At 49.1% G+C, this 12,837-nt stretch overlaps 1 protein-coding gene across 3 annotated transcripts in view; it reads right to left on the reverse strand.

The window, feature by feature from the left end:
* The window catches only part of GAS7 (growth arrest specific 7), an 81,830-nt gene extending 69,282 nt beyond the window's left edge, over positions 1–12,548 (reverse strand). For all 3 annotated transcript variants that reach the window (XM_056506092.1, XM_056506091.1, XM_056506093.1), the window contains exon 1: positions 12,269–12,548. In XM_056506092.1, coding sequence (XP_056362067.1) covers positions 12,269–12,451 — 183 coding nt within the window. In that variant the 5' untranslated portion in view covers positions 12,452–12,548. The remainder of the gene's footprint in view (positions 1–12,268) is intronic.
* Positions 12,549–12,837: the final 289 nt, after the last annotated feature.

A 12,837-nucleotide genomic window follows, 5' to 3' on the forward strand; every position in this document is an offset into this window, starting at 1 on the left:
CCAGCAGACCTGCTGCCCTAACTCCAGCAGGGAGATGTGGCAGTCCCACCTCCAAACTGACAAGATTCCCGAGGAGGGTATCAGAGACATGCCCTGTTCTTTGAGCAGGCAGCATCCTGCCTGGGGCACACCAGGCAGCACAGAGCACTGGCCACAGTCACAACGTGCTGGGAACAGTGATTGCACAGCAAATTCTCCCCAGCACTGCCAGCAAGTTGCACAGCAGAATTTGCCACAGTTCCATCCCAGGGATGAATTATGTTTCTGGCTCATGATTATGTTTCTGGCAAGCACTGAGGAAAGCTTTGTCCCTCACTGAAAATTCATTTTCAGCCTTAGTAAATGGTGCTGGTCAAGAGCAGAGGAGGGAGATGGAGGGAGCTGGAGTGAGGGAGTCCCCAAACCTGGGGCAGTGCAGCTCAGAGGAACTGTGCACAGGGGCTCACTGACTCAGGTTCATTGCAAAATTAATTTCCTAAGGATGATTTAAACATGATTTCTTTTTGGAAATACCTGGAGTTCTACTCTTCATTCCATAACAGACTGAGGTTATTCCTAGCCTTCATCTGGTCTCAGTTATCACTGTGATCATCAGCAGTCTGCAGTGCAGTGAGACAAGTCATAGGCTCTCTTCTAAATCTTGCTATTGAGAGTGATTACTTGGCCTTGGGTAATGAATTAGTCCTATTATACAGCAGCTGGCACAGTAGAAGCTAATCTGCTGCTCAGGCAGCTCATTACATGGGCAGGGCTGGAACTGCTCAGCTGTGTGCTGCACACACAGCCCTCAGCAGCATTTTTAAACTGAATTCTGCACACAGTTCTTCAGGACTACAAAACAAACTACTTCTATCAAACCAGTTTCTGTCTGTTCCTTTCTGAGTTAAGCATTTGCTCACCCTTGGAAATACAATTCCTCTTCTGTGCAATTTCTACATGGCACTTTGCCATATCTGTATCAAATCCAAACTCTGTTAATTCTTCATTCTCTGTCACCCCTTGCAAACTCTGTCACTCCTCATCTCCATTTTTCTCCTCCAAACTCCTCTGTACCAATTATTCCATCTACCCCACTACCAAAAGCTTGCCAGCTCTGCCTCTTCTACAACCAAATTTCACTTCTGTAGCAATTGGAACTGCTCCTGTACAGCACTAGCTTGTCACTGTAGGTCTGGCTTTGTGGTTTTGTGACCTCAAGGAGGAACGTTTCACCACATGGCAACTCCAGGGTTTCATTTTGGAAACACGAACAAAGGCCTAAATAAGTGAATTAGAAAGGATCAGGAAGACAAAGCAAATCCAGGCAGCCAATTTAAAAGAACATTCTGAAAGTGCTTATAGGTGACTACAGTAAAACTAAGCAGAATGGCAGAATAAAGGCAATAGCCATGTAGCCATGGCGGCAGGAGTGTCTGTGTGTGGTACTTTTGGGAGTGCTGATATCTCCTGTTAGACCAACCACCACAGGTATGCTTGTGAGAGCATAAACTCCTTTCTAAGAAGACTTCCAGGAGAAAAGAAGCAGACAAGGAATGAAAAAACTACTACACAAAATAAGAAATAGATAAGCCAGAAGGCAAAGAGCAGAAACAAAAAGAATCTGCCTCAAATCAAAGGTCAGCCACAAAGGTCTGGTTATGTGTCTGAGGAGTGACAATGCCAGTCACTCCTCAGGCAATTCAGGAAAGTGAGAAATGTGTTGTAAGTATGTTCAGGTTACACATGATTGTTTACATGAGCTCTGATAAGTCCTAAAAGGACAGGCAACAACACAGGAAACAAAACACTAGGAGTAAATGCAAAGTATTACATATGGAGGTAATAACTGAAATCCTGTTGTACTTTTCACATCCCAAGCAATGTCGTGCTCAAAGATCCTTGTTCCTTCCCTCAGTCTTCCATAAAAGCTGCTCTTTTAGCAGCCCAGAGAGCTGCTTCATGTTAACCCTTGCATGCTCCCCACTGCACTGCTGCATTTTTCTCAAGCAGTCTCAGAGCTGCTTGGCCTGTCCCTGTCAGAAGGGCTGTGAGAGGGTTAACAGGAGCTCCAAGCAGCACTGAACTGCCAGGAAGGACAATGCAGGTGCAGTAAACAATGGCATTTAACCCCAAGCTAGCAGATTTCAAGGAAGTTTTTATCATGATTCCAAGTAAAACACAGGGGCAAGTTTGGGAAGATCAAATGAACAGCTTGAGACTTCTAATTTTGTGCCTTTGATCCCTCCCCACTCTCACACCTTTTTCCCTTTTACCCACTGCTGGACCTGCTGAGAGTGACAGAGCATTTCAAAGATGAAAATTCAGTACTTATGGGACAGCCTGATTATTCCAGATTTCATTTCCAGCCCAGAGGAGCTCCTGCTTTCTCCCTCTGTGATGGGCTAGAGCCATGCAGCTTGCCCCTGTTTTGACAACACTGGGCAGGGCAGATCCTCTGCAGTTTTCACATCTGCTGTGTCCCTTCTTTGCTGAAAATCATGGAATATCTCATCAGAGCACTCTGTAGAATATCAGACACCTTTCTCATGGACCTTGGTCTGATCCATTGTACAATACAAAACCCCAGGTCTTCCCAAGACCTATTACTTCTAACTACCTGTTACTGAGGGGTTTTTCCACAGTGCAAAGAGAGGCAAAGAATGATGGCTGTGGGCACATGAAGTGATAGCCTGCAAAGGAGTTAAAGTTGGAGAGATTTTGTTCCTGCAGCAGCAGAGTCCATTCCAAGTACCACAGAGCTGGGAAAGCCCTGAGAGATCTGTGCAGTAAACAAACCCAGTGCTCAAACAAACACTGGAAGACCACAGTGCTTTTGCTGCCAGCATCACAGTGGGAATATCTGTGGCTCAAGAACAGTCTGCACAGTCCACTCTTACCAACCACCAATGTAGGAAAAATGCCAGACAGGTCTCAAACAGTGTCAAAGAAAGATTTTCAACCTTTGTGTCTGCACCTGTTGAGGAGCTCAAAGATTAGTGACCAAAGTCATCTGTCACTCAGCCTAAATTAACTCCAAAGTGCCTCATGCTGATGACTGAGTACTGAGGGGACTGCTCACAAATGCTGACAAAAGGGGATGTTAAAAGACGCTGGCCTGTTCTGCTGCCAGATATACTCTACAAAATGCAGAGTGGCAGCTCCTGAGTAACCCATGGCACCCCTTTCTGGAATGTGCCAGCAAAAAAGCAAACCACAGATGTACTAGGCTAGTACAAAAGCTATTTTGATAGCGTGATGTGGAAAACTGGATTACTAGTACAAGCAAAAAGCTTTCTCTGCTATTCCCTATGCCTGTAAAAGGACTGCTCCCCAGGACAGTCACCACAGCAGGTACAGAGAAGGCACTGCAGGAGGGAAGGTGCTGGCAGGGAGTCTGTGTCCCAGGAAAATGTACAGCCTGCTCTCCCTCTCAATCACAAGTGCACTTCTGCAGCTATGGCAGGTATGCAAGGGGCTCTCCCACTCCTAACCCTGTGCTGCAGAGACTCAGCCTGCTCACCTGCTCTGCAGGTACAGGGCAAACCTGGCTGTTGACACATACCAACCTTGCAGAGCAGCTCCTCTCAACAAGTAATGTTTTACACAGTGGTGTGACACAAAATATTCCAAATACGCTAAAGCATACTTAAATTTTTCAAGATAAACACTACTTGAAGCACAAACTTGGAAAACAGTGGCTGAACAAACTGCTGGCCCTGGTTTCACACTGTTCTGCATACTCAAGGGCTCATACCAATAAAAGGGAGTGTGGCAGGTAATTAAATATGGCAAATGACACTTGGAAGTGACATGAACTGATGACAGTGTGCAAAGCACAGCATGGGGACCACCAATCCCATTATGCTGCTTTCAGGTTTCCCCAGGTCCCCTGTCCCTGTCTGCTAAGGAGCTGTGCAGGCTCCTGGTTCCTGCAGGGAGCAGCCACTGCACCCCAGCCCCACTTTTGGGAGGCTTCAGCCAGCCTGCCTTGCACAGGGAGCAAGGCACAGCCCAGAAGGGCTGGATGCTGAGCAGGCTGCCCAGAATGAGTGCTCCCTGGGAGTGCCAGAATCAGAGACAGAAATATCAGTGCCTCATGTCAAACACTCCAAGACACAAGTTAGCAGTGGCTGGCTCCCTTTGCTCTCAGTGGGGGGAACAGGATGGACACAGGGAAACTCCTACTGCCCTGAGCTGTAACACAGCCACAATGAAAACAACTGCAACAGCCCCAAATATTTTCGAAGAGAGATACTACCTGCTACTGTTATTGTAGGGCTTTTCCAAAACAGACAATGTCCTGTCTTTGGGATAGCACTTGGTGTCAGCAGTCAGCAAAATAACAAAAACAAGTCCTGAGGACACACTCAGACACTTCATATTCTGATAATGAGCATTGGGGCATATTACTGCTAAAAATGTGCTTCATGGGCACGAGCAACCATGGAAGATAAGGAATTATGGAGCACAAAACACAGGTTTAATATAGTTAGTTAAATGACTGGTAGTTAATTTTACTTAGTCATTTATTATCCCACAAGTAAAAGTGAAATAAGTAGAAAAAACCAAATCCCATCAAAGCTGCCAGAATTTTCTGGTCTTGATTACAGATCCAAATTTTCCATTTTGCACACCAAAGTAAAGCTTTGTTTTGAGAAAATAAGTATCTGGCATATTCTCATTATTTCTACTGTGTCTTTTTAAAGTAAATTCAGTATAAAGTGCTGCATGGTACATTCAGCTTGGGTGCTTGTGGCACAACACTCAAGGCACTAAAGGTGCATTTTGCACCAAGCTGGAAAGTGAGATTTGAGTTGCCTGTGTTTGCTGCTGCAGAAATCACTCCTGTATTTTCCTACAGGACACGTGCCCCATTCAGAGCAGAAGGAGCTGGAAATTCTTTAGGGAACTAAGTAATCTTCAAGTGAGTCTTTAAATGATCCACATTTTTCGTGGTCTCTCTATATCCACCCTTAAATTGCAGGTGCACAGCAACTCATTTAATCTTGCACATCTAGAAGGCAGACATCTGCAGGGAGACTTTTAGACCCTTTTTGTAATCCACAGGCCATAAGAGATACTCCAGTTTCAGCCTTCAATGGCACTTTTTCATCTTTTAGCTAAGGATAAAGGAAAAGCATCTTCAAAAATTCTGTTCTATGCCATTTTTAAGGCAAACAGTGTGACTGTTCTCACCTGCTCCAGAAGCAGCACAAAAAGAGCCCAGCTTCTGCAACACCCTAACTTGTGTAGGGGACAGAAGAGTTCACAAAAAATGCCACAACTGTCTGTAAGACCCTTTCCCTTCACAAGTTTTGGCTATTTATGGTACTATTCAGTTTTTACATTTTTATCTGTAACTTCAACACTGCGAGACAATTTTCACTAGATGGATAACAGGGATTGTGAACTGCAGCATCACATCCCCTTCACATTCTCCTGGGGCTTTAAATTCCCTCAGAACCTTGATTCAAAAGTGATTTTCTGGCAGCAAAACATTATTTCCTCACCCTTTTATATTTGATTTCATTCACATTTGCCAGAAATATCAGTGGTCAGATGATCAAAAGTTTCAACTCTAAAAATACAGAAAGTCAGAGAGAGAAAAAAGACAGCGTGAAACTAAACCACAGTGCAATACCACAGGATTCTCATTGTCACTCTTCTCATGAACACCTCACTCTGGACAACAGTTTGCTGTTGAATAATGCAGAGCAGATCAGCCTCAGCACCCATGAGCACTGAACTTTGCAAACTTCATCTTTTCCCTGAGACAACACCCACAGCAGGTTCCATCTACAGCCTTGTAAATCTCTCCCTCTGCCTTCATTAGGGACCAAGAGAATGAAAACCAACTTTCTACAGTGGGGAAATGCCATCCCCACTTCAGCTGTGGTTGCTGCCCCAGCACCACCTCCCAGGGGCAGCAGAATGGCCAGGACACTCAGGATGGTGTCACAAGCACCCCTGAGCAGGAGACAGGAACACTAATCCCAGTCTGGCAGTGATGCCATCCACTCTTTGGGTTCAGCACCCACAGCTTTATCATGCCAGATTAAAGCCAAATTCCTTCCCCAGCACCCAGGACTACAGGTTGGAGCATTACTTGCTCCACAGAAAATCCTCAGAAAAAAGCAGTGGCAGCAGTCACATCAGTACCTGAGATCATCACACATTCCCTCAGTTCTTGTGGCTCTCCATGAATTTTATGTTAAGCTGATTTTTGACTGGGGAGGTGGAGGAATGAGAGAGAGACAACAGACTCCAAGGATGTGGAAGAACCTTCTGAGAAAACAAAGTACCATTGCTGCCTGCAGGAGATAAGGACACCATGTACAAATAGCTCAGGGCTCAGGTATCCACAGACATCCAGGTGAACACACAAATTCACTCTCCTTTGTGCATCAGGAAAAGCTCTGCTGCAACAGGTGCTAGGACATCCTCCCTTCTAATATATATCACATACATCATACAGCCCCCATGACAGCAGAGAAATCCTCAGCAGAGAAATACATTCTGTATTGTTACAAAATAAATAAAAGACATTTTAATTCCTGTGCATTCCTTTCATCCTTTTTCTCTGTGACTCCCAGGCACTGTGAAGGAAGCAGTGTGTGCCATGCCATGCCATGCCTCCTGCACATGGATGTGCAACAACCTCCAGGCTCAGCTGTTTGCACATCTCCACCTGCCCCAGGCTGGTTTAGGTGAGGTGAGTTACTCGCTGAGTATTACACAGCCCTGGAAGCAACGAGCCATCTGTCTGTCAGCTGCAGGTGAAGCCTGCACCAGGGAGATGCACACCATTCCTTCCTCCCTAAGTGCCTCACAGTTCTGGTAAATCAAGCTGTGGAGAGTGCAGATAAGATCAGTGGCAGCTCACAGTCCTACTCAGTCCAGCCCGCTCAGTCAGATTCCAGAGCCACCTCCATCCATCCTGGAAGCACACGCTGTGCTTCATACAGAGACTTACATCTGTGGGATGACTGAAGCTATAAAAAGTGCTGACAATTTCCAGCAAATTTGCATATGTTGCTGCTGCTGCTGCTTATATAAGTGATTTCTAGTTAACTACAAATACAAAAATCGAGGCCCAAAAATAGGTTTTCAAAGAAACCACTTGCAAATGTGACTGAATGATACAGCTCTCCAACACTCCAAAAATCACTTGTCTAGAAAAAGCAGACGCAACAGAGGTTTCTCCAGAGGGTCCCTTGCAAAGCACCTCCTGGAATACACATTACCCCACTCTCTCAACATCTATGCTGCCCTGCACCATAAAAGTTGTCACAAACTGGAGCATCTGAGCCTTGTGCCAGGTTGCTCTTACACCTGGAGCTGTACAGACCTTTCTACACACGTCATCATCCCAAGCACCCTGAAGCAGCTGGGGAGAGGAGGCAGCCAGCCTCGGGACAAGAAACAGGAGCTGTTGAGAAATCCCTCAGTGTATCACACATCACACTCCACTGGCTCTGTGTACACCACCTCCTCACCTGCATCTGCACAGATTCCCTCTTGCTCCAGGCTGGGAAGGCCAATTGCTTAACCTGGGGCTGCAACAGTCTGGTACCAAGGGGCCCTATAGGGCTCCACTCAATGGTCAAAAGTCAGGCAAAAATATAAAGCACAAGGGAGAGAGGAAAGGGTCAGAAAATCCCTAACTTTCAGGTCTCACAGCTGCCATAGCTATTAATCACCAAAGGAAGGGTGAGGGCTGGAGCTGATGGTATCTACTCAATAGGATATGGACCAAGCAACAACATCCTCCTTCCCCAAGCCCTTCAGCTTGCACAAGGGTGCTGCTTGCTCATAGACCAAGCTCAGCCAAGCCAAAACCAAATGAATCTTACAGCAGTCTTCAGGATTCCTCTGGTGTCCATGGATTCTCATGCTAAGGAAATACTGCTTGGGGACCATTTCTCCATTAACCTATCTACAGCAGTGTAAGAAACTGTCCTCGGTTTTCCAACATAAGGAAGACAAGGACACTCTGGAGAAGGTCCAGCAATGGGCCACGAGGATAATTAAGGGTCTGGAGCATCTGTCATACAAAGAAACACTGAAAGAACTGGGACTGTTTAGCATCAAGACAAGAAGGCTTGAGAGGGATGCTACCAATGTGAATAAAAATCTATGGGGGAGACAGTACAAAACTCATATAGACTCTTCACAGTGATATCCAGTGAAAGGATGAGGTGCAATGGGCACAAATTAAAACACAGAAAATCCCTTTAAGGGGACACAAATCCCTTTAAAGGACACAACAAAAAGCTGTGAGAGGGTTGAACGCTGGAATACATTGTCCAGAACAGTCGCGGTGTCCACGCTTGCACACTCTGAAAACCCGACAGACACAGCCAGGCAAGCCAGACTAGCTGATCTCCAAAGGTCCTTTCCAACCCAGTGATTCTGTGATTAAAACCACAGCAGTCTCCTCAACTGCTCCCAACCAGCCCAGCCTCAGGGAATCCATCTGGAACCCCACCACGAAGCCAACACCCTCCCCTTCTCCCTTTACTCTCAGCTTTTGATAGTTTTTTGGTTTATGCTACCACTTTTGCTCTCTGACAGCAGTATCCTCTCCACAGCTCACAGAAACATATCATTTCTGGCTTGTCCCTACCATGAGCTTCTCCAGTCCTTCAGCTCTCATTTCTTCCATCACTGCCTCGAGCAGGAACCTCCAGCCATCACTATTTTCCTCTAAACCTCCACTCCAGGCTTGCAGTAGCCACAGGAACAGTAAACAAAAGGATGCTAAATGTCTTTATCTCTTTACCTCTCTGTGTCTCTCTTGTCCCACATTTACCACATTTTTGTCCTTTCCTTGATCTTCTGTGACGAGTGAATTGAAAACACATTTGAAAACACATTTTTGCAAGCAAAAGAATGCAAGAGGCAGCAGAGGCAACAACTATCTAGGAACACCCATCTCTGGCACCGGGCTTTGGTTCCTGGAAGCCACCTTCATGGTTTTCTCAGAGCTGCCCAACTCTGCATTTGCCACGACAGCCTGTTCTGGTCACCTGCCAGACATGCATACCTCGTTTTCTTTGCAAGAGCCAAGAGCTACCACACAGTGGTAGGAGAGCCTGACTTGTCCTCAGCTCCTGGAGAAGCCAGCTGGATGACCAGTGCCTGCAGCTCCACAGCCTGGCTGCCTGTAAGGAGACTCAGGTGCTGTTGGTGCAGCAGGGTCTTCCCAAGTTAATATCACCATTAGGAAGAGTCACTTCTCCTCCTCCCTCATCCCTCAGGAACCAGCACGCCACAGACTCCCCAAGGGTGGGAGAGCTTCCCCTCTCTGCTGTTCTTCACACTTTTCTCACTTCCCTTCCAGCTCAGGACCAAAACTCAGCACAGATTTTCGAACCAGTGCTGTTAGAGGAGATCCCAGGGCTGGTAAATGTGAATCAGAAAATGCAGCCTTCCTGTCTAGACACAGTGCAGGCTTCAAGTCACAGAGGCTTCAGAAGAAGGCCATCTCCTTCTGGTAGCTCCCAGCCACAGAGGGACCTTGCTGAGAGCTGTGTGCTGTGCAGGCAGGCAATGCCACAAGGCATGGTCAGTCACTGCTGTGGCAGAAAATGCAGCCAACTCTCCTTCAGGCTCCAGAGAGAGCACAAGGAGTTCCTGGGGTAAACTGGGCACAGGGAAATGAGGGCAGGGCAGAGGGAGACAGTAACATCTTCCTCTTCATAACAACGGGTGGTCAAGTTCACCTGAGGATAGAGCACTGAACCTTACTGAGAGCTGCAGGGCCAGGCCACCCAAAGCCCATGGAAGGGCTGGCTGGTACAGAAAGGAGACTCATGTCCATGACCCCATCTGGACATGCACTGTGACCACCTCCCTGACACCAGCTCCAATGTCCATGTGGCTGGGCAGGGATGGATCAGAGAACAGAGAAGGAGAGTATTTCTGTTGTGGTGTCTTTCAGTTAGACCAGGTCCCTGAGCAAGGTCCCTGCACAGGAGGGACAAGCCACCTATAGAGAAGGGAAAGGCTCCCTGAACAGAGCCATGAGAGACAGACACACACAGAGCTTCCTTCTCACACCTCTGATGTGTGCCAGGTTCCTGTGATCCCATGGATCTGGTTAATTAGCTCTCATTTGATGTATTTTTTTACTCCAGCTCATAGCCCTTATTAGGCTACCATCTCTGGAGAAAAGGAAAACACGCCAGAGTGAACACACTCATTGCCATTTTTCTTGCCTCCTTTCTGAAGGTCTGCCCAAGAGAAAGGATGCCAGGCTGGGTGGACAAGTGGTGTCCCTCAAAGCTGCCAGTGGCACACAAGCCAAGGGTGAGAAAGGCACATCTGTGGGGCTGTGGGCACTGATCTGAGCACGGTGCAACTTGCTCAGACTTAAGCAGGGAAACAAGAGTTTCACAGAAGGAGCTGACAGGAAAGCAAAGTTATGCAATTTTGAAGCAATTCCCCACTGCCTCTGCTGAGCAGAATCTTTCATATATACTGATACATTTTTCCTCAAACAATTCCTGAATTCCTAGACGTGCAAACATTTAGCAATTTGTGAAACCACAAACATTCACGTATCTCAATAAATGATCTTGGAGGTGGCCAAACTGACAAACAACAGCGCTCCCACATTCTGAAACTAACAGAAGAAATCCCAAGTATGTCAGTTGCACGGGAAAACCCGTGACCTCACTCTTGTCGGGCTGCTTGGGCAACTCTTCTACTTTCCTGTCTTTCCAGGAAAAATAATAAGAAACAGGAAGTCAATGGAAACATCATAGATTTTTTAAAATTTGACAAGAGAAATGAAAAGGCAGCTCCAGATCTGTGGGCAAAATGTCCTTTTGCACAGGATCTCTTGCTCACAGAATATTGCTCTACATGCAGTTGTTGGGCAGGTTTTGCTCAGGACTCTGCTTCCTGCCTCTCTGGATTCCCTGGAAGGTGTGCATGGAAAACCTGGAATGGGCATTGCCTGCCTTGCATACAAGCAAAGCAGGCTGGCCAATTCCCCTTGCAACCTGGAGGGCAAACAGAGGCTGACCAGAGAAATGTGCTGTGAAAGGCTTCAGTCACCACAGGGAGATGCTCCTGGGCACCACTGCCATGCCCACAGCCTCAGGGTAAGGTCCAAACGACAGCAGGGCATGGCCAGAGAGGAGAGGACTGATGGGTTCATGGCAAGTTCTTGCTTTAGTGCACGAGATGTTCAGAATTCACATGCACAGGCTGTGAAGGCATTCTTCATGCACATGTCTTTTACCCCCACATTGTGTGTCGTTTGCATGGACAGAAAGCAACAAACACATTCAGGCACAAGCAGTCCTGAGGTGGGAATCCAACTGTCATCCCAGCTGTCAGGGCCCTGAAAATGACTGAAGCTGACAGAACTTTTCAGCATCCTTACAGAATGTCCATGGCCTTTGGGTCTGCACAACCAGCCTTAACCCTGCTGAGCCATGCCACAGGTATGGCAGCAAGGTGTCTGCAGCTGGCTGGGGAACTGCTGCAACACACAGGCAGAAGGAGAAGGCTCCAGGGAGAACTTACAGAATCTTCCAGTACCTACAGATACTGGGGAGAGACTTTGGACAGGGGCATGGAGTGAAGGGGGAATGGCTTAAAAGTGAAGAAGGGCAAATTTACCTTAGACATTAGGGAGAAATTCTCCTTTGCAAGGGTGATGCGGCCCTGGCATAGGGTGCCCAGATAACCTGTGGCTTCTCCAACTCTGGAAGTGTCCAAGGCCATGTTGGACAGGACTTGGAGCAACCTGGTCTAGTGGAAGGTGTCCCTGCTCATGGCAGAGTGGGTGTAATGGGATGATCTTTAAGGTCCTTTCCTACCCAACCCATTCTGTGATTCCACGATTCTATACTGAATTACCTCTTCCACAACATAAAGCCACGACATGTTCAGTGAAAGGGAATAAGCAGGGTGAGGGAGAGCGGAGGGAGCAGAACTTGCCCAGCACCTGACCCTCGAGGGCGGCTGACAGGGGCTGCACAGGGCAGCCAGAGCGCGGTGGAACGCAGCGCCCGGAGCGGCACCTGAGCTCTGCCTCTCCATGGCTACAGCGACAAGCACCGAAGGCTCTGCCCGCCGGAGCGAGGCCGGGCAAGCGGATTCCCACAGCCCCCGCAGCATCAGCGCCGGGTGCCGGGCACCTGCCCGGGGCAGGGGCACAGCGATGCCGAGGGGCTCCAGCAGCACCGCCACGGCTCCGTGCGGCCCCCGGGACCGCCGGTGCCCCGCGGGACATCCCCGGGCCGGCCCCTCCCGCCGCCGGCCCCGGTCCTACCTCCAGCAGCTGGACGTAGCTGGCCGGGAACCAGCCGCGCAGCCCGTCCTCCTTCTGCCCTTCCCACCAGCCGCCGTCTGGCACCTGCAGCACCGTGATCAGCTCACCCGCCGCGAAGCGCAGCCCCTGCCGGTGCCGCTCCCCGGAGAAGGGGTACAGCGCCTGGCAGCGGGTCCCCGCCATCCTGCCGGACGCGCCCGCCGCGCTCGGCTGAGGGCCCCGCTCCGCCCGGCGGGCAGCGGCACCGAGCAGCCCCGGCGCCCGGCGCCCACGGGCACCGCCGGCTCGGGGTGCGGCGGGAGAGGCGGGACGGGCAGGGCGAGGGGAGGAGGGCGAGGGAGGGAGGGAGGAGGAGTGGTGGGAGGAGGGGGAGAGCGGCAGAGGGGGAGGAAGCGGCGGGAGGAGCGGCCGTGAGGGGCGGGCGGCGCGTGTGGCGCTGCTGCCGGCGGGACAGCGGCGGGAGCGGGTGTGAGTGACCCTGAGGGGACAGGGGACAGCGAGTGGGCGAGTGCCCGGGCAGCGCCGCGCGTGTGGCGGTGTGTGACAGAGACTGTTCCGAGGGACTGGGT

Source organism: Oenanthe melanoleuca, chromosome 18 (genome assembly GCF_029582105.1).
Source record: "Oenanthe melanoleuca isolate GR-GAL-2019-014 chromosome 18, OMel1.0, whole genome shotgun sequence".
Lineage (NCBI taxonomy): Eukaryota > Metazoa > Chordata > Aves > Passeriformes > Muscicapidae > Oenanthe > Oenanthe melanoleuca.